General features: G+C 32.2%; 1 protein-coding gene across 7 annotated transcripts in view; it reads left to right on the plus strand.

Annotated features, from left to right (window-relative positions):
• spri (sprint) overlaps nt 1–21,013 on the plus strand; it is a 229,174-nt gene that overhangs the window by 96,106 nt on the left and 112,055 nt on the right. For 6 of the 7 annotated variants that reach the window (XM_068771973.1, XM_068771988.1, XM_068771981.1 and 3 more), the window contains exon 2: nt 16,330–16,800. The exons of the other annotated variant lie outside the window; for it this stretch is intronic. In XM_068771973.1, coding sequence (XP_068628074.1) covers nt 16,385–16,800 — 416 coding nt within the window. In that variant the 5' untranslated portion in view covers nt 16,330–16,384. The remainder of the gene's footprint in view (nt 1–16,329; nt 16,801–21,013) is intronic. 7 annotated transcript variants of the gene reach the window in all.

A 21,013-nucleotide genomic window follows, 5' to 3' on the forward strand; every position in this document is an offset into this window, starting at 1 on the left:
ATTGGTGTATAAGCTTTATAACCAATCGCCCTATATATAACTTAAAAAAATATTTACAAGGAATTTATTTATTTAAAAGACAGACAAAGTAGTTTTGAAACTCCTTTGCTCAAGCGGATACATGTGGGCGCCGGTGATCGCTTACAGTAATATATTTGCTCGTTAGTCTATCTTCACTAAAAACAATGTTATTGTACTGTGAATAGTATACGTATAAGTTTAAACTTAAGTATATGGTCGAAGGAGATGTTTTTTCCATTTTAGCAACCGCCTATAAATATACAAGTAATGAATTAAATGCTCTAATGTAAAAGCTATTCTTTTTAAAATATAATTAATGTGAAGCCTTAAGTCAAGAAAAGGGATCGTTCAATTAATTACTTAAATTGCAGGTCGACTACGTTTGTTTCAACTGTCTGTGTAGACAAATTGTAGGTGTGTCATAAAACGAAGGCCGCACGTTTAACGAACTTATCAAGCGGTGGATATTTTTCCTCAAGATAATTTTATCGACTATGATTACATATTGCTTTCAATAATAATAGGTTTATTTACTAACAGTTAAATTTATATGCTGTTAAACAACATGAACATTTTTGAATTGTTAATTTTGTTTAGTTGTACGATCTATATATTGATGTTCGATAAGGAAAGTTAATATATCTCTTACTATCGCTCTATTGCAGTAATTTATTTTTTACGTTGCTTCATGAATCCATTATGTATTATTCAAGTGTGTACAGCTGTATATTTTCATTTTATTTGGAAAACAACCAAGATCAGTTAATAGTATTTATATATTATTAAGGTCATCTTATGAATAAATATTGTACATTCTACATAAAACGTTTTCTCAGGCTACTCGGGTTAATTTGTGCTATAGTTTATTGGTATTGTTATTTTAGTTTTTAAAATATATTTTTTTCCAGTTCATATATATCTAAGTTAGTAAAAATATATTGCTTCATAATAATTGCAACCTCCCCGAAGATATTATTATGGTAGCGGAAAATTGCTGGATACGGGCACCTCAAGGCTCACCGGTCATCGTGATGATCTTTGGGCATCCCCTATTATTAAAATGATACTTTTTGTAAAATTTATCAAACATTTTTGTTATTTAATACTACTTATATGTATTGTCGATATATACTATTGTATACAGTCGGTAAGCACACAGGGTAAGACGTCAAGTACAACTTACGCTCAGGCATTTTGTAAAATATTGTATAACAAAAAAAATATAGATACGCGCGAACAAAAAAGCGTCTATCGGTTGATATAATGATGAAGATGAAGATGTAAGATTGTTATTCTAAATTTTTGTTTAGATTCATAAATCTCTGTACAATTTTAAATTAAATAGTTGTCGAGATTTTAATCCGATTCTAAGGTGTTAGAATTATTTTTTTAATAAGTTCTGGTGACTATGGAGTCGAAATATCTATATGTCCATATTTGCGAATACAGATTAACATATATGGACATTTAGATCTGATATAAAACCATCAGTAAACGGCATAGAGTTATTACAAACGGGCGTTGCACCGGCACGCGGTGGAATGTGTCCGACTGTGGTTACGAAATGCCATGACTCTGCAATTCGCGGCCGTGCTTCTGCATCGGAATAAGCAATCACATTGTTTGCGGCTTTATTTACCTCACCTTAACTTGCTTGTCAATAACCCATCTTATCAACTTGTCTAGTTTCAAATATATTTATATCATTCCTTTTAATCAAAAAATCACAGTAGGACGCTGAGAAATTATTGGAAACAAGTTAGATAAAAATATTAGTTATTTTTTTTAACAAGGAATAAACACAATGAAAATACCAGATCAAAGCAACCGATTTTGGAGCGCCCGGCATGTTACTGAATGTGTATGTGTTTCGAGTGACATCCCATACCGTGGTCCCCTCGTGAGGTCTGTCAAAGCGATCTAAGAACTCGGCTGCCTCTCAATTCGGCAATAAAAAGTACAAAGTAACTGTCCCTCGGGCTTCGTTACCTATAAAAGAGTTTAGTCACATCGGAGCACAGTCGCTGTGAATCCGTGGAAATTGCTAATTCCATTTGGGCAGAGGGTAATTCTTATAGTTTTTTTAATTGATTTTTCAGCAATCGCGGCTTACTTATTAGTATTTTTTGTAAATATTTTAGCTCTTGCAGTCTCCTTAGTCGACAGGCCTTGTACTGGCAGTAATTATTGGCCTATCGCATTTAAAATGAAAAAGTAATGTAATATTCTTCAGAGTGATCATTTAATTTATTAATGTGAAACAAATAAATAAATTTTGAGATTGTTAAACACTTCTCAATGACAAGATAAATTTGCAGCGCATGAACTGCCAAACTTACGAAGTTTAAAGCGAACTGTCAAAAGCGCAAAGTTTCGATAGTTTTTTTTTAATTAAAACAAACCTTCCACAGAGTATCATTCAATTTATAAAAAAAATATGTATGCCCGATAAAATCTTACTAAAATATGGCATGACCAAGGGAAACGGATTAATTTTTGTGAGTATTGAATAAATGTATTTTACTTTTGCATAATCTGTAATTAATTTTTGATATTTCTTTAAAAATACGCTGTACTGATAAATTTACACGAATTATGATGTAGAAATACGGTTATCGATTATTCATATTATTTATCTAAGGTTAAAATATTTACCAAAGGTAACACCCGACTGAAGCTAAAAGGTTTAAAAAAATATATTCATAAGAATGATTTCGTAACCTACTTTTATTATAACTTTACAACTTGATATTGCATAATAAAAACATGAAAGTTTTTAATTACATAAAAAGTTTTAAAATAACACGCTAAAGCATGACTCGCCAAGTTGTAGTGCTTTCAATTCTCGGATCTCCAGTTTTTTGTTTGAGTGTCGATACTGTAGTATCGTCGGTATTGAGACTCGTGATGGTAGACCTGGAATATTCAAATTTGGAATGAAAAAAAAAAATCTTTGAAATTATTGTACAGGATTACGAGAGGAAAAAAATCGGATTAACATTCATAATGTATGTAGAATGCACGTTGCAGGATATGAGACGTCTAATTGAGTGTTAGGCGCTCGCCACTCCAGCCGTTCATGGCTTTTTAATTGCCACGTCGTATCTGGCGGAACGTTCGCTAATGTGGGCGAGGTAGCCCGGAAAGCGGCGGCTATTGTTTCCCGTAGCTCCTTATACTGCGAGTAGCGGTTCCACTTCATAAGCGCCGAGAACCGATGCGCCAAAATTCTAGTAATGTCTGCCGCATTAATTAGCCAGATATGGTTTCTTTTAATGTTAATCGGCCGTTCTACTCTTACAGTAGTCTAAGTGTGTTCTCAACTTATAAATATCACATTTAGTTGTTTGGTTTGATTATATAAGCATCTCCGTGTCAAAGTGCGTATTTAGCGCAACATTATTTTGTATTAACTTTTATTATCTAAGTGAAATCATAAAAGACATGCAATAATATAAGTATTAAATAAATATAATATATTTATGTTATTGGTTTTATTATGAGGATTAGGCTCTAATTTAACCAGTTTAGTATACTATAGTTGTCTATTCGCTTTTATTGTAAATAGGCAGATGATATATTAATATCTGTGTATACAATGCTGAATTTTTTTAGGTCTGCATTTGTCTTCTGTACAAGGAACTAAATGTATTTTTTAATAAATGTTAAAAACAACGAAGGCTGATATGTTAAAAGACGCGATAGCTTTTTGTGCGGTACTGGTAATGGAACCGTGCCTATGCATCTTAAGCGAAATTCATTACGTCAAAGAGCTTGCCGTCAATGTAGGTTAAGTCTTCTTTATCTTAACGTTCCCCTGCGTTAAAGCTTTCAAGAATGATGAGAGCGATTCGTCATGTTCAAAGCTTTAACATTGAGCCGCGTTTAACGTTGCACTTATGGAAGGCAGTCCTTTTTTTCATAAATTACTTATGCCTAAAAATTTTCGAGGACGTGCTCTAAGCCAAATTATTTGACTTCCATATTTGTTTTCAAAAATGAAGAACATGTGCGTTACGATCGCAGGTTTGTAGTCATATGCATATACTTTAAAACAGTGCCACATCTATGTCTAATTAGTTCAATAGCTATTCTGCGAGTTGAAACCTGTTACCGCTACTTCAGCTGCCCCATCCGCTGGTTTACATCCACCTTCGTTCGTTTACGGATATTCTCATTTCTGAATTGATGTCGTAGAGAAATCCCGTGTACTCTTCTCCATGGCTTGTTTACTGTGAGCTTGTCAGATGTCTAAATCGAAAGATTATGTTTACTACCATAAGTCATCAGTGATCACACACTTTGAGGGAGTCTATTGCTAAAGTCGTGGCGGAGGGCCTCTCTAAGCCTCCGCCATCCGAATACGTTGTCTTTAAGTCGTCATGTTTAGGTCATAATGAAATGGTAACACATGACGTAGTCCTTCACCTGAAGTTACTAAAGGATATTAGACGAGAACATGTAAATTAAAAAGCATAAATATTTATTCGTCCGTACGTTCAAACAAGATCCAAATATACAAGACATGATTTCTTAATCATTAAGTAAAAAAGTAGTTTTTAAATTTAAAAGTAAACAAAAATTTAACGTGACAATAGAATTATATGAATAGGCTCTCAGCGCGTGCTTATGCTGGAGAGGATAATAAACTTTTTTGGGCGATCCTTCCTTGAACAGCAGCCGTCAACCTTTTTTTGCATTGATTAATGACGGCCTATTTAGAAAGCGTGCAAAGTATGTTAAGAGGCCAAAAGTATTCTTCGTTGATTGAATTTTAATCCCTTCTTTTCTCTCAAATTTCTTAATACAGTTTATAACGTTAAGTGAAAGTGATAGATTTTGGAGCAATTACGTCATTATAGTATATGATTGATTTTGTAACATTTTAATAGTTCTTTTAATAGCAGGTTATTATGAAGGTTTCAATTTTCTCATATAAATAGAACTTTACGTGTTATGTTGTCATGTTATACTCGTAGTCTTTCATTTCCGGCCTTCGGCCTTCTTTGAGTCTTTCATTTCATAAAGGGATATGATCCTTCTTAGACTATTTCATTTCGGAATTTCTCTACTAAATCGAATTAGGAAGGAGTAGATTGGTAAAGCGAACGAAAATAACTAACATAGGTCAGTGTATTAGCTAGTTGGAGTGGCTGTGCGCAGGCCTATGTGGCCTTCTATTCTGTGCGCACAGAATAGAAGGACTTTGGAGCCTTAAGGTTCTAAAGCGGAGATCATGGACTGGCAAGCGTAGCGTAGAACATTTACCCACAAGGTGGACAGACGATCTTCTTAGGATCCGGATAGACCACGTTCAACATTGGATGTCCTGCGGCTGAAAGTATAACGATGACGTATCTTTTGGTATGATCATTGTGGCATATTAATGCATTACAAGTCATTGTTTTCTCGATCTTTTTTAACCTAAACTCTATTGCGGATAGATTTACATTAACGACTTTGCCTTTTTTTTAGAAATATTATGTGATTATATTATAGAGCCATTAAGTTAAAGAAAACGAAAAAAAAACCTGGCGATAGAAATTTAATACTTGATATTCTCACCAACTTAATTTACTACGCAGCGTTATAGATAAATCTAACGAGTTCATTAGTCTTTATTATTTTTATCTCCATTTGAATCCAATTTATACGTAAATGAAATTGCGAAACGTAATAATAAATCTATGATAAATAATTTCTTTGGATATTTTGATTCAGTGCCAACAATGCCTTGCGAATATTAACACATTAGCTGATTATCTATATTTTTGTATATGCGCTCATTAATCTTTGTTAGCAAGTTGCCCGCATTATGATGCCAATTATCCAGTAATAAATCTTCGACGGGTTTAAGATCGTTCAATTTATTATTTCCTGTACTCTTTCAGTCCGCTGTGTGGTCCAACCATGCTGTCTACCGCCTTAATTACGTAAATAGCGGTGCCCATCAGTATTCTTCCCATCGCTCCACATGGTAACTATTGGCGACATAGCCCGCATCGTTTGCCTATGTCAACTCGCTGGGCTTGTTTGTCCAACCTGTCTTGCATCTCAATTGTAGTTTTAAAAGGTAAAACCTACTTAGGATATAAAATATGATAAAATGTTTAACCACATATTTTTATATATTACACCGAATGATTGATTATAGATGAAAAGGTTTTTTTTTGGGTAGTGGTGTTTTTTTTTGTAAGAGTCCTTACACGTGACATATTTACCGAACTAATCTACAATTTTACTTCAAAAACTTCTTTCTAAATGTTTGTAACTGTAGAATATTCAGAGCTAATTTATGGCTCGTTTGCAGATATGGTATTATTCAAAAATTAATAGTTGTAGAAGTAATAAATAACGTAATGATAATACGGTGGGAAAAATCGTTTTCAAAATTTAGATTGCTACGTATTAAAATTATTTCTTACTCCCTACTAAAAGTTATTGACATATCGCGCTCCAATAGAGAAAAATAATTAATGTAGTATATATAAATAGAAATCATTCATACAAGGTGATAGGAAATATATGTAAAAGCTTCATAGCTTTTTGCTGACAAATGTGCTATACATTCACCTCTTTATAACTTTTATAGTTATAATCAATCGCCCTGTATTAAAAATATTATAGCTATTACTTTTAAAAACATATAACTTGTGTTAACAAGAGCTGGCTTTAAATAACATTAAATATGTAATTATGATTTTTAATTATTTTAAATAACGTATAAAAAGTTTAGGTCATTTAGGTCGTTTTACTTCAATCTTGCTCTTAAATTAAGAATAAGTAATACCATTATTACACGCCCAATATAATTGTTTACCGTTTTATACACGGTCATGTTTTCACAAAGTATATGAAAAAATGAAAGATAACTGTTTGATCAGCAGACCGTCCCACTACACGACACAGTCTCTCACTTTATAACGAAGTACAGTTATGAAAAGGAATTACCTACAAATGTAACGCCGATTATGGCGGGTGACGTGAAGATCAAAGCTGACTACCAAGTTTACTATTTTATTGTCAAAGAGTTCAACATAAAGTTTAATCGATATTGAAAGACAGAAGCCACTCAACTGTATCACGAGTCAGTTTCAATATCATAGTTACAATGTAATTCTATGCTTCGAACATGGATGTTGTTACGTAACTATTTATAATTAATCTAATATACTTGATACAGTTAGATAATCGCATTCAAATAAGTTAAAACACTGAGTGATAATAGAGCTTGGGGATTACTTGTTCTATCGTAAAAGTGACCACAAAAAATTCTCATATCAGGGCGCTTTTTGAACCATCATAACTTTAAGTTGAACGATGTCTTTATAGTGGCATCCAATCTAAATTTAGTTTTTATTAAATCGGGCTCTTCTGTCATTCTAGTTATGTCGTATGCAAATAGTCCCAGTAAATTATTCTATGGCGATAATAATATAATTAAATACAATAAATACCCCGCGATATTCTTTTTAATAATATCATAGCTTTTTCTTCCTAGAAATGATATTCTTTGAACTTCGATACAAGAGCGATAAACATAAAATTGTCTATTATTTAAAGTTAACATGATTCAGCCGGAGTTCCCTATTTAAGCGTATTATGTAGCAATAGACATTTATTTAAATTTACTTTGGTACATAAGGCATAGATCTTGGGTAAATAATACTCAGCAATTATCTTGCACAAGAATTCAACGGTGTTTAAAGATTTGCGTACTACGAAGGGAAAAATTAAATGAATTGAACGGTAATCATTGGTATTTTCAATATTAACAGACGTATTAAATAAAAGTCGGAAGTGTATTGGCACAATGGTTTTTGTTTTCCTGGCTGTTACTCGGCATGAATATAGATATTTTTCCTGGTCGTTTGATTTAATTTGAAATTTATTATGAGTACTTTGGCAAAAGAAACCTTCCTCCTGTCCTGTCGGCAGACTTATAAAATAATTTAATTTGTACGTAAATGTAAATAGATCGGTGGACTATCAACTCTATTACATAATTATTGATTCTGTTGTTGTAGTGTTGGCATATTAAAAAAGACTTGTTTAAATATTGCGGTATATGGGAATAATAATGAAAATTATATGTAAATGTATTCACAACGTGTATTAAAATAGATTGAATGTACTTTTTATTTCAGTGTACAACGTTATGTTCATATTATACTCTTATAAATTTATTTAATATTATTTCTAAAATTCCTTTTTCTTTTACTTTTTGTTTCTTGGTTCCTGTTCTTCAATTCTGCATGATATATATTATTTTCGCTGGTAATTTTATCCCTTGTATACAGTGGATGTATAATAAAGATTTAATTTTGTTCCTACTGTCTTAAAGTTTATATTATTAAAAAAACGTGGCCTTTAAAGTTATTTTAAGCAGTATAGCTTTTACGTGCTATACGATACTTATTTTATCAATGGACGATGGACATTCACATGCGCGCGCTAACTGGTGTTTTTAAAGTACAATGCAACGTTAAAGTAGATATTCGTGTCAATACTAACAACAAATGCTAAATAAAACGAGTTTGCATGTAAATATAGTGTTCGTGCTACAAATTATCGTTGTTACAAGTTTAATTCTGAGCTAACAAACATTTAGCAAAATTTTTGCTGGTTTAGAATTTTCTTAAATACATTATTTATTACCATCCTTTTGTACTTAATTATATTTGAAGCAATCATTCGATAATAAGTGGAAACTGTTAAAGTGTTTTAGGATTTTATTACGATGTCGGTCGTCTTGAGATCTTTAACTACTAGTTATTGTAAAAGCTATACCTGACAGACTGACTGAATTGTCAGAAAATGATTGATGATATTGAAAAAGAAAATTAATACTGTTATAGTTTTAGAATAGGTCGACAGCTGAACAAACGTTAATAGATGATTTATGTTATATACTCTGATCAACATGTTCCTCATAACGATGTTTTGTAAGTTATACAGAGTCATGTATTAAAATACTATTATAAATATATTATATAATAAATATATTATCTGATTTTCTTTTTACTTTGTATTTAAATGGCGCATAATTTTAAGGAAAGAGATAGAAAAATTATATATTATTTGTCACAACCATAAATACGTGTTACGCAGACCTTTACAAGGATATCGGAAATTACTGCATAAATATATGTTGTACGTATTTATAACTGTGTCAATTTCACTGACATGATTATATTTAAGTTATCGTTACAAAATGAACGAAATTTATTACTCGGCATTATTATAATATTTAAGTTATTTATAAACAATGTATACTATGGTCACGTGAGTGTGCGAACCTAATATCGTATCTACTTTGCTTTGAGTTGATACACAAACGCCGTATCTACTCGATAGCCACACAATCACATTCCAAGACGCGTGTGATTCATTCACGGCCTCTTTGCAATAGCATGAGAGGCGAGTTAATTGCGGGGCATGTCGAGGGCCTTGTGTTTTTTAATATTCACATCTTTAGAGAAGCTTTTATATAAAGTGATGGATCGCATTTCAATTTATATTCCACTTAATGGTAAATAATTTGTTGTGTTGTATGATTTTGTAGTAGAAAATACTAAGCATCACTTTGCTTTTAACTTGTGTAATTTAAATTAATGTCATATAATAGCCATATAATGTACATAAATCTCATCTTTATGTCTGCAATAGGACTAATTAATAAAAGCACCACCTACGACGACTATAACAAGGTCGTTTTCCACTCGCATTATTACGATATAATAATCATAATAAAATATACATCATCATTATTTCAGCAGTAAGATGCCCACTGCTGGGCTTGGGTCACTTTATAGATATCCTATAGGATCGACACGACCTGCATCCAACTTTTTGCGACGAGTTCAACAAGGTCTATATTGCTTAAATAAATAAATTTAATGCTCCAGCTGTGCTAAACACATTTCATTTGTTATGGTTACTTTTGAACATCGCTGTACTGTTAAGAAAAATTAATGTATGGTAATCGAATCTTTTGATTAATTTAAACTTTTGCTTTTTATGGAAACAGAAATAAAAAGCGTATCTCATATGTGTTATAATATCCCTAAAATTCCGCAAAACGCCTTAAAAACACGATTGATAAGTAAGTAATCTTGAATGACAAAAAGATGCTGGATTATATTTCATGTTGGGAAGTTATTAAAATACGAGTATTACGTGCTTTCAATATCTTATTATAGTATAGAGCTCTATTTTGAATTTTAAATAGTCGGTTTGTTGCGGCGATAACATGTATGTTTTACGATTCATTTCTTTATCGTTTGTAAACAGCAGTGTCACTGTTCACACAATTTGTGCGCCTTAATCAGTTCGAATTAAAGCGGGGATCACTGATTTATGGTTATTAAGGAATCACTTTTTACTGCTAATTCAGCAGAAATTTTAACCAAAATTCAACTCCAGACATCAAAATTTAAAACAGTTGGATAGAAAATTTAAGAACCATTTCAGGATGCTAATTTTATTAGCACTGTCGTCCTCAAAATGATAAGAGAAAAAGATACAAGACGTTCTCTAGATATTCTTTTTGTAATACTAAAGTGTGGGCCAAAATAAAGTCCACTTTGATGATAATATAAAAAATAGTTATTATGCATTGATAAATACATATTTTTATTAAAGGATTTTTTTTTGTAAAGTATGCAATCAAGTTTTCCTTCAGATCATCGTAAAAATTCTTCCAAACTGCACTGAATGTTTTACGGGAAGAAACGTCTGCAACATTAGCAATAGGAAGAGGCCATTTTTACTCGAAATATTTGCTGTAATTCAGCAAACCTTTGCGAAGAATTTAAGGCAGATGACTCTATAAAAAAATCACATGGCGATAAATCTGGACTTAGAGGCGGTAACTCAGTGTCATCTCTCTTGAATGTAACCCGTCCTGTTGGAATCAAGTAAAGTCAAGTAAGAATTGAGCTCTTGAAACTTTAATTACAAGAAGTTATTTTAAATAAATTTAAGAAAACCTTATAATGGAAAATATGTATTTTACATTAGTATTATGTCTTATTTAATCTTTTTGTCATTTATTATACAACGATCTAAGAAATCATTAACAAATATTAAAAATTTATCAAAAGTTGCGCTTTAAATCAAAGATATCAGGGATATTCCGTTATAAGAAGATTCCTCTTAAACCGGTTGATTACTAAACAGCTCTTGTTAATTTTAGTTTGTGAGAGTTTAGTCCCGTTACGCTATCGGACGAAGGCCGTGCCTCGTCTATTATTTAGCGAGATGTACGGCGCCGAGGCGGCCGCTATGGTCTGCTCACCCCTTCCCGACTGCCGCGGACCTATATAAATTTCAACTTACCCGTAAGCTGTGTGAATGGTTCGTGTAATTATTTTATACGCTCGTAAATTTGCTCACTGTTTAAATGCACTACTCGTGGATATTTCGACAAAATAAGTTCATAATTGAACAGAACTAACTTACCAAGACGTTGTTAATCTTTGTTTCTTCTAGTTTCCAGTTATATTTATTACTTACTAACAAAATACAATTGAAGGAGGCTAAATTAAAATTTAAAGTGCATGTGCGTACACACGCACTTTTAAAATGTCGATTATTACCACATTATAAGTAGTACTACCACCGGCAGGGAATACTCATCTGCTGAGGAAAGCCGACCAGAAACTCAAGAATCGCCCTTTTTAATAAAATTTAACCATGTACATTATTATATCCACTATGTCAGAAAATTCAATTTCAAAAAACACAAATTCCAAATAATGGAATTTTAGTATATTTATATAAATAGTTAACAATAAATGTATCTATCATAAACTATAAAGAAAGTTTTAGTACAAATTTATTTACGTCTATCGCCGTTCCATCTGCTTTCCTTACATAGAAACTATCCTATCCTTAAACTAACACTTCTACAATAACGTAAGACAGCAGCTAATGCTGTCTAACTGACATATTGGTACTAAATGTAAAAGGTAAAAGTTTAGCCTTGGTATTTAGCACACCTGTCGACTGACAGATGAACGCAGGCATATTAAGTTGCGAACCCGTGACATGCACCTTTCATTTTTTTTTTCATAAAAAAGTAGAAACTGGTTATTTTGCACGTGTAGAAACTGCATGTACAAGTAATTAACTTAATTGATAATAACTTTATTATCGAATAAAGTTAACGACGTTTCATTATATTTTTTGAAAAAATATTAATTAATACTTCATGATTTTACTCATTAAGATTTTTTTTAATAAGACCATATCATACCTAACGTATATTTTGTTGATAATATATTGTTGACGATATAGTGATAGTCAAATGGTACAAAACAATTTTATTACTTTATAACCGTTTCCACGTCCATTGCCTTGATTCTTTTATTATTATCATTATTTTTATTTTTATAATAAAACGCAATTTCATTAGTGAAAGTTTCACAATTATAGTTAAAGACATTTCGACTTCCACAACTTCTAAAGTAATTGCTCATGCAAATAGAAACGTGGGGAGAGATAATTGATACTTACTAGCGTTTAGAGGCACGTAAGGGGACAATTTTGCAAAGCTCTTTAGAAGTATGCATTAATGTCTTTGGAGGCGAACAAGAAAGAACGGAAATTGGCCATCTTATGAAAGAAAAGTTATGGGAGTGCTTCTATCTGCTGAGCGCCGTAGACTTTTTGTATTGTGTATTATAATGGACGTTGAGTTTAAAGAGTTATTAACATTTATTACGCGAACAGAATTCTATTACTTATTATTACATTTCCGCCATAGGATGTCTACTGCTGGACATATGCCCTCTATATTATACATTCAATGGAACTGGTTGGAAGCAACCTGCTTCGAGCGTCTTCCGATGACCTTAACTAAGTCATCTGTCCATTGTGCATGGGTGCGCAAGCGCAACTTAGAATGCACATTCTAAGTTGCGCTTGCCGATTCGTGGTCTCCACTTCAGAAACTCTAGACCCCGGCAGCCATTTGTTCTACGCACTATATGGTATATCTACTGTCATTTTAATATTCGAATTCGCTAGGCAATTTAAGTAGCTTTCGTTCGTCTACCAATACAATCCAGAGTATACCTCTCTCTATTTGGTTGTTGTATGTCGTCACTGGTAGCTTACATTGTTTCTAAACCTCGTTTTAAGGCACTTAGGAATATTGAAACAGAAAATATCTAATAATATCCCGGGCCTTATTACTAATGGTAAAAAATAACAATAAATACTTTTTAGTATATATTTAGCGGTATTACGTTATAAAACATTTTTTCGATTTATACGTGTTACGTAAGTACTAATAGCGAATGGTTGTGTTTGAGAACATAGAGTATTATGGAGCTATGCTATAGATAACTCGTATGTTTACGCATACGATATTACATTTTAGCTGTGTTTTCGAGATATCCGTAGCCTATTCATAAAAAGGTCGTTCGAAGAACTATCCTTTTCAAAACAGAGCATTGCATTAGTAGAGATTAAAACTTGTTAATGGAAATACAGCCGCGGTAAATATACGGTTTTATTTTAAAAATAAAATAGCTGCGTCGAGATTTTCCGCTTCCACGAGTTCAACTACTCCAGCTGCAACAATAGACATAAAAAATAATCGCCTTGCAATTCGCTGACGGTACCATTATGCAAACTACACAATGATCGGTACCTGAAGGTAATTTATAGTTTACTCTACTGCCTCTTTTGTTTATAGAAAGTTTTAAATGGAAATAGTAATTAATATACTTTTGGAAGGTATTGTGACTTTAAATTTTTGGACTTTTGTTTAAATAGCACCAACCTATCTTGTTAGACATTCACTTCGTTTAGATAAAATATCCGAAATAAATATCATTATTATTTAAACAACCTCTGATAATTTTCAAATTTACTTATTAGTCTGTGTACTGTTGTCTTGGGTATAACGTATTCTGACCAAATTACCTTGAATAATAATATATATGCTAATGTCATGTGTACGTGTTGAAAAATAAACACTTACTGTTTTTGTGCAATCATGATCATTCAGTCAATTTCACGGTTGGTGTTGGAAGTTGGCGATGCGGTCTCGATTACCGAGTGAGGATTATGCAACAAACCAAACGATCGGCTTACGCAACTGTTATGTAATGACGCGGTAACGCGTGAGCGGATAGCAGGCAAATTACCTATCTCCGAGCCTGCAGACTGGGTCAAGCTACTTTGCTCGCTTGACCATAGGCGAAATATTATTCAAAAAAAATAAAGGTCTACTTTGAAATTTTTCATAATATCTAAAGTATACATTTGCTGATGACTTGTGGCATTAAAAAGGTGTCATTCACTGCAAACCTTATGGGCCCGCTCGCAGACAATTTCTATACGATATCGAATCAAAAATGAAGAGACCCATAGACAAACAAAAGTATCAGAAATAATCTACTATATTAACAAGTGGCAGTGTGCATGCCACATAGCGCGCGGATCTGATAGCCGTTGGTGCCTTCAAGTTATAAACTTGAGACGACGGATGCCAAGCGCATGTTATCTGTACACCTACAGAGGAGCATCAGAAGACGCGAGATGCAGACCGCTTCTTACCGGTACTATTATGAATCTCTCGGGAAGGCCTCTGTGCAGCAGTGAAACCATTTTAGTTTTTTTCATAGAAATTTTCATAGAATTTTCGTGAACTATAATAAGATATATCATATATTTAAATAGTAACGAACTTTATCATTAAGAATTTTCTAATCGTGTACAAGTATATTATTACACTTATGCATACGTATATGTAATATAATGTTAATTTTTTAATGCGCTTTGGTTTCAAGGACTGAGATGGAGAGATCTGATCATGTTGATAAATTAATGTTTTTGTAAAAAGTAAAGTCAAGTTTATATCTAAAATGTAATAAAACCACGCGTGTTTATTACATTTTTGTAATTGAGCGGTGTGTATGAATTATTTTCCATTTTGATTTACAAGTTCACGATCAACCAACAATGCAAAATAACTTGAAGTGGTAAAAACTAGAATATGCATTTAATCAAAGGTTAAAGTGATTAAGGATGTAATAAAGGTCAGTTTGAGTACTGAAGGAGATTCCGAGCGCTTTTAAATGAGAGTGGAATTGATGACAATGGTCTCGACTCAGGACGCGACTAACCAGTTGAATTGTAACGCAATTGCGTGATTGTAGACAAGGTCAGCAAAATGTAAACGGCCGACCGCCTAGTGTTGTGTTACATCGGAAATGAATACATTTGCCTTTATTAGTACGTTAGCAAATTGCACGCGCTGTTATTAGTGTATTAATAAACAAAGGAGCATTTACATGTAACATATCAAAAAATTTGTTATATATTTTTATTTTTATTAAAAAACAAAAATATTGTTTAATATACCATGGATTTACGTTACTTATTGACGTCAAGTCTATTAACTGTTGTTCATATGATAAACGCCTCAGATCTAAAAAGAACAAGCAAAACAAACTTCGCGGTACTTTTTTTAAAGTATATAAAATTACGCATTTAATTATCATTAAAAATAGTCTGAAGACACATTGATCCAAAAGTATGCTGTCTTCTACGAGTGATAGATGAGTTTTTTCTTAAACTAGCAATAGGAGCTTTCTGAACATTGTTTGGTATCATGTAGCAAAAGCGTACACAGGTAGTGCACGTTACCCATAGAAAGATTTGCTTACTCGATGAAGCCGTATAAATAAGCCATACAAGTTTGTTAAACACGAAATTATTTTGTGGTACTAGAATAATTTACGATATTTACATTGTAATACATTAAAAAATTCTAACCGCCATTTTGGTACTATGGTAACGTATATTTTACAATAAAAAATAACTTCTGCGTTACAGTTACGCGATAAAATATTATAATGGTGTTTTCGGCGATGTGTACACGACCGTGACGAACTCACGGACGCGCCAACATGATTCGTTTAAATTTTTAGTATGTTAAATAATGTAACAATAAAAAAAAACTTTGAATACTACATACAATAATAACTTTTTAGTACATAGCTATTTAAATGTATGGCAACGATGTAGTTTATATTATCCTATTCCTTCATTTGCAGTCTATGTATCGTTCGGCATCTTTTCATTAGAGCATTTGGTGTCTCGTAATAAGCAGTTGACAAAGCCGCGCTTACTCAATACTTGATTGATATATCACGATCGTTCCCAATACGACTTCATTCACTGCAGCCCGCACGCCTCTAATTGGCTTCAGCGCAAACCGCAACTATGTTGATGATATCGCAGCTCGTAATAAGCTCGCAATTTAACGGCTCTTGTTTCGTTCTTTTTCAGACAAAAATGTAGATAGGTGACAAGTAGGTTGCATCTACTTTTAATAAAAAGTACGATGTCTATTGACCAGGCGTCGCCTCTGGTGCCGATCAAACCTCAAGTCTCTCTGCAGAACAGCGCGTTCATAAAGAATAGTCACAACAGAAGTAGCTTCTGCGGGGTGGCGCCCTCGCCAACCAATGGCAATGGAACGCTGAAAACATTTGCGGTGAATCGCAAGAGTTGGAGTGGTAATGTAACCATCCCCCTTCAGCAATTCACTCCCGACGTTGAAAAGAAGCCGCATCTCGGAACGTTTCGTTCTGGAACTGGAACATTCCCGCGGAACAGGGAGCGAAACAATAATAGTGCCTCTGTTGGAACATTAACGCCAAACGGAAACTCAGTGCAGACGTTGAGAGGCAATGAAGTGAGAAAGAGCGGATGCTTAAATGGTCGACGCTATGCTGAGATCGGAAACTGGAGTAAAAGGTGAGTTAGTCAAATAAAAATTGGTAAATACTTTTTGATTATTAAATGATCATATAAATTTTGCAAGACCTTTTAAAAAAAACTCTCGGTTTTTGCATAAATAGACTATTTTGATAACATGTTTTCAGAAAATACTCTTTATTTGTTTATTTTCCAAAATTAAAATTCTTTAGCAAATTGTAAGAGGATTTTCTTTTCCAATCTTCGTGAACTAAATTAATTTTTCTTTAGATGTTGCGTAATATCTACGGAGGACATTGTTTTTTTAGATGATTAACAATGCTGACACAAATATTTGAAATGGTTCCCCAGGTAAATAAAAGTTGCTAAAGAGAGCACGTACCTCCAACTTTCTGTAGGACTTATTTATTTTCTTTTTTCATCACGAGTAATTTTGTAACAAGTTTTCCAATTTCATTCTCTCGTCGCTTTCATTTCCTCCCGTTCGCTGGGTCCCGTTCCCTTAATATTCCTTTTATTAGCTGAAAACATTTAACAAACATTGGTTTCTGAATCTAATAAAGATGAAATCATATCCAACTGGAGATACGGCTTTGTTACTAAATCACTGATTGGCGTCTGTAATTTTTTACTATTTTTGTTTAGTATTTTGGTTTGATGATTTTTTATTGGATCGATTAGGACGAAGATTTATTATATTATTAGAGTTGCAACACTAACGGCTAAGTAGTTTTCGGAGTCATCATCGACGACGGCTTTTCTAATGTTTGCCGCATTCATTTAATCGGGACCTTCATTATCTTTATGCGCTGTAAGTGGAAAGTTTATCCATAATTCTTGTTCACTCAATTTGGGGCTGACTAAGTTGCTCGATAAGCCGTCGTCCAATAATCTGACTCTTAGTACTTCGGCTTTTTATTAGGGGTTGACTTTATCGCGTTGTGGCTCGTCGTCTTTAACAGTGACGTTATCGCCCTTCAGTTTAGCGGTTTTCCCGTCAGTTATCTATTCACCGCCAACGTTTACTGGGTCGCGCCAATTCATATGAAGTTGACGGAAGTTTTTTGTAGATTTTGATGGCAATATTGTTTCCTTTTTCTCCTACGTGTTAATAAACTCTTTTTGTAAAACATTTAAATTTTTATTACATTAATTTCTGTAATTCAAATATTAATTTCTTTCATAAAATTCATTAAAAATCATAAAAAATCGGGTATCACAAAAATGTATATATATAACAATGCAGTAATTTTCCTTTTTTAAACTGTGACTTATTTATACAAAATTGTTTTCGTTTGAAGCGAATTTTATTAAACATTTTGTTGACACCGAATTTGTATTTTCTTTATATCTAATACTTATTAAATTTCTTATACATAATGTGTAAATATTAGTTTGTTTTACAAATAAGCTAATCATTTATTAATTATTCTTTATTGAATAACAAAGACATTGATTAATACGCTCTACAAAAGGTGTGATGATTTTAAGAGTATAATATTAATCCTAATTTAGTATCATTGTTATTAAAATATATAAATTAATATTACTTAATAAAATAAAATCTTACAAGCCTAATTAGAACAATATGTCGAGATAATAAGATAGAAAAAGTCGAAGTTGGCTACAAATGTAGCAGCATTGAAACTCGTAACATTAAGAAAATTGCCAGCGTGTCTCCGGCTATGTAAAACTTTTTATGACAATCCGAAGATAAGCCCGAGTCTACATTGCCTGAGAAGTTAAGGAAGGAAATCATTAAACTTTTATATTTTTTATACCAGTAAGTGACTTAGCTCAGTGGATTGGTAAACTGAAGTTACAGTGAGCACTGTGGGTATGTTAATTGCTGTGGTGGCATTCCTAAACACGAGGCGTAAGAATTCTAGCATTAAAGACTTATCGTCAGTAAATGTAAGCGAAAAAACTTACTTGTACATTTTTTAGTAAACTTTTGCGACATATGTAATTTACAGCAAAACTCGCGAACGTGAACCAATTTTATATTTTAAAACAAATTTTCATAATTTTAAAACAATTGAAAAGTATAGTATAAATCATCAAATAATTTAAATATAAATCACACGTGTTACTAAGACATGTTAGAATTATCTTTCGTTTCATTCTTAGTGAAAACTTGTTTTGTATGAAATAGAAAATTAATTATTTTTTATCTCATAAATTTCGACAGACCATTTTGAGGGTAAAATCTGCCGAAGTATTTACGTATATATATCTAAATAATTTTTATATAAAATAGCACGATATGGAACACATCGTTGTAAACACGACTCCAAACAAGAATCTGTTTTAAATGAAATAAAAAAAAAACTATATTGATAATTCCTAACAAACATTAAATGCATTTTCTTTCTAACGATAATGGTCTACATAAAGTTTACCACCCAACGTAAAAATGGCTGTCTATAGGTTGTCTTAAGAGCGTCTAAACGAACAGACGATTTACACAAGTCTCACATTCGACATTTTAATGAATTTTCTACTAAAGACAGTCTAGGATCCAGATTACACAGGATTAACAACAATCACATATACCCATTCAATTGTAGCATTTGCATTATTAAGAATGAATAATTTTAACATTTCCGGAGATAAATATTAAATCAAATTGAAATTTGTGTCAGAACCTATGTATTATGAAGTAGGAACATTATTATTTTAGAAAGTTTATTAGGATATAGAACATAATTGATTGAGAAAAGCGATATTAACAATAGCTAAAATTATCATTTTTACGTATTCACACTTGATAATTTAAATATCTTAAATAGAATAACAACTTAAATTTTCTTACGCTTATTTTAGGGCATTAGATTAGTCCGTCCATAAAAATATTTAAAACAAAAAATGTAAACCATATTTGTCTTACAAAACGGTGTTAGTCTCTAACGAGCATTCTACATATATATTCTTTAATGCAATTTGTTTTGATATTAATTAAAAAAATTATAAACATTCGCTAAATAGGTTTTAGTTTGAATAAAAATAATATAGTATGTTTAGTATGCTAGATCAATTTTAATAAAAAAATATTATGAAAAATGTGCGGGACAAAGAGTTCAAAAATCTAAAATTGCAATAAAATGTAAGTATCGAAAATCCGTAGTTGTTTCAGTTTTATCATATTGTCAATTGAAAAGGTACTGAAGAGATTCCGTTTTTATCCTTGTTCGAGTAGTAATCGTATTTTTGGTAATATTATTTTATGTTACGACTGATTTATAAAGAACTTAACATGATTGTCGCAAACCTTAATCAGTCTAATAATTCCATTTACTTCATTATTGGTGTGCGTAATTTCCTTGATAGTCCGATACATTTTACAATTTTTTTTGAGTCATAACATAAATATAAGAGTACAAAATATGTATATTAAATTAAAATGTTAAAAATTATATTTTACTTCTCTTCATTATTTTTTAAATTATGTAATAAATTGGTGAGATTACTTCTTAGAAATTCTTTTAGATGCTGTTTTTTATTTATGCTTTACAGAAAATAAAATGCTTTAAATACAAAAAGCCAACAAAGTTTCAAAATAATTCCTTACGTGTTTTATTCTTTTACACACTACAAAAAAGAATTTCTTGTATGGCGTCGTGTAAATCGGCGTCATGTAATATCGGCGAAAGCATTCTCGAAACAAAAATAAGCAAACCTAAAAATATTGTAAACGTTTCTCAACATAAAGGACGGAATCATTTCGGCACAAATCCCGACAATGGCCAAGATGATATTTGCGGGACGCCATATTTAAGCAGACGGTCAAGAATGAAAGGTTGACGGGAAAATAATTTTCTTTCTAGAGGAGGGACACCTTACACTATTGCCAAAGGATTTGAAAGGCTCTTTTCATGATTTCCTTCGTTATTAACTTCTTTTTATTCCTCATGACTGTGTTATTACAATTTATTGTCCACGTTTAATTTTTTTTTCATTTTACTGGTCTCATTTAATTAAAACCTTGAGCTTGCTTGTTATAGAAATTTATAACGAACTTTTTACAATTTAAACAAACATCTTGAAGATTTTGTCTCTATTCTGATACGTCAAGACTTGATATATTATGTGTATAAATATAAGTTTGTGTAATGTGTGTTGACCAAACCATTAAAATAGAGGACTTTGTAATTAATTTCGTCCCTCCACTTTAACGTGAGTTGTTGGACAACAACTATACGCTTAAGCTGTTGCTATAGGGATTCAGTTCCTATTTTACTTATATCGTATG

The sequence above is a fragment of the Battus philenor genome, unplaced genomic scaffold (assembly GCF_028537555.1).
Source record: "Battus philenor isolate CCGP_79_NKW_IND1 unplaced genomic scaffold, ilBatPhil1.0.hap1 SCAF_11, whole genome shotgun sequence".
Lineage (NCBI taxonomy): Eukaryota > Metazoa > Arthropoda > Insecta > Lepidoptera > Papilionidae > Battus > Battus philenor.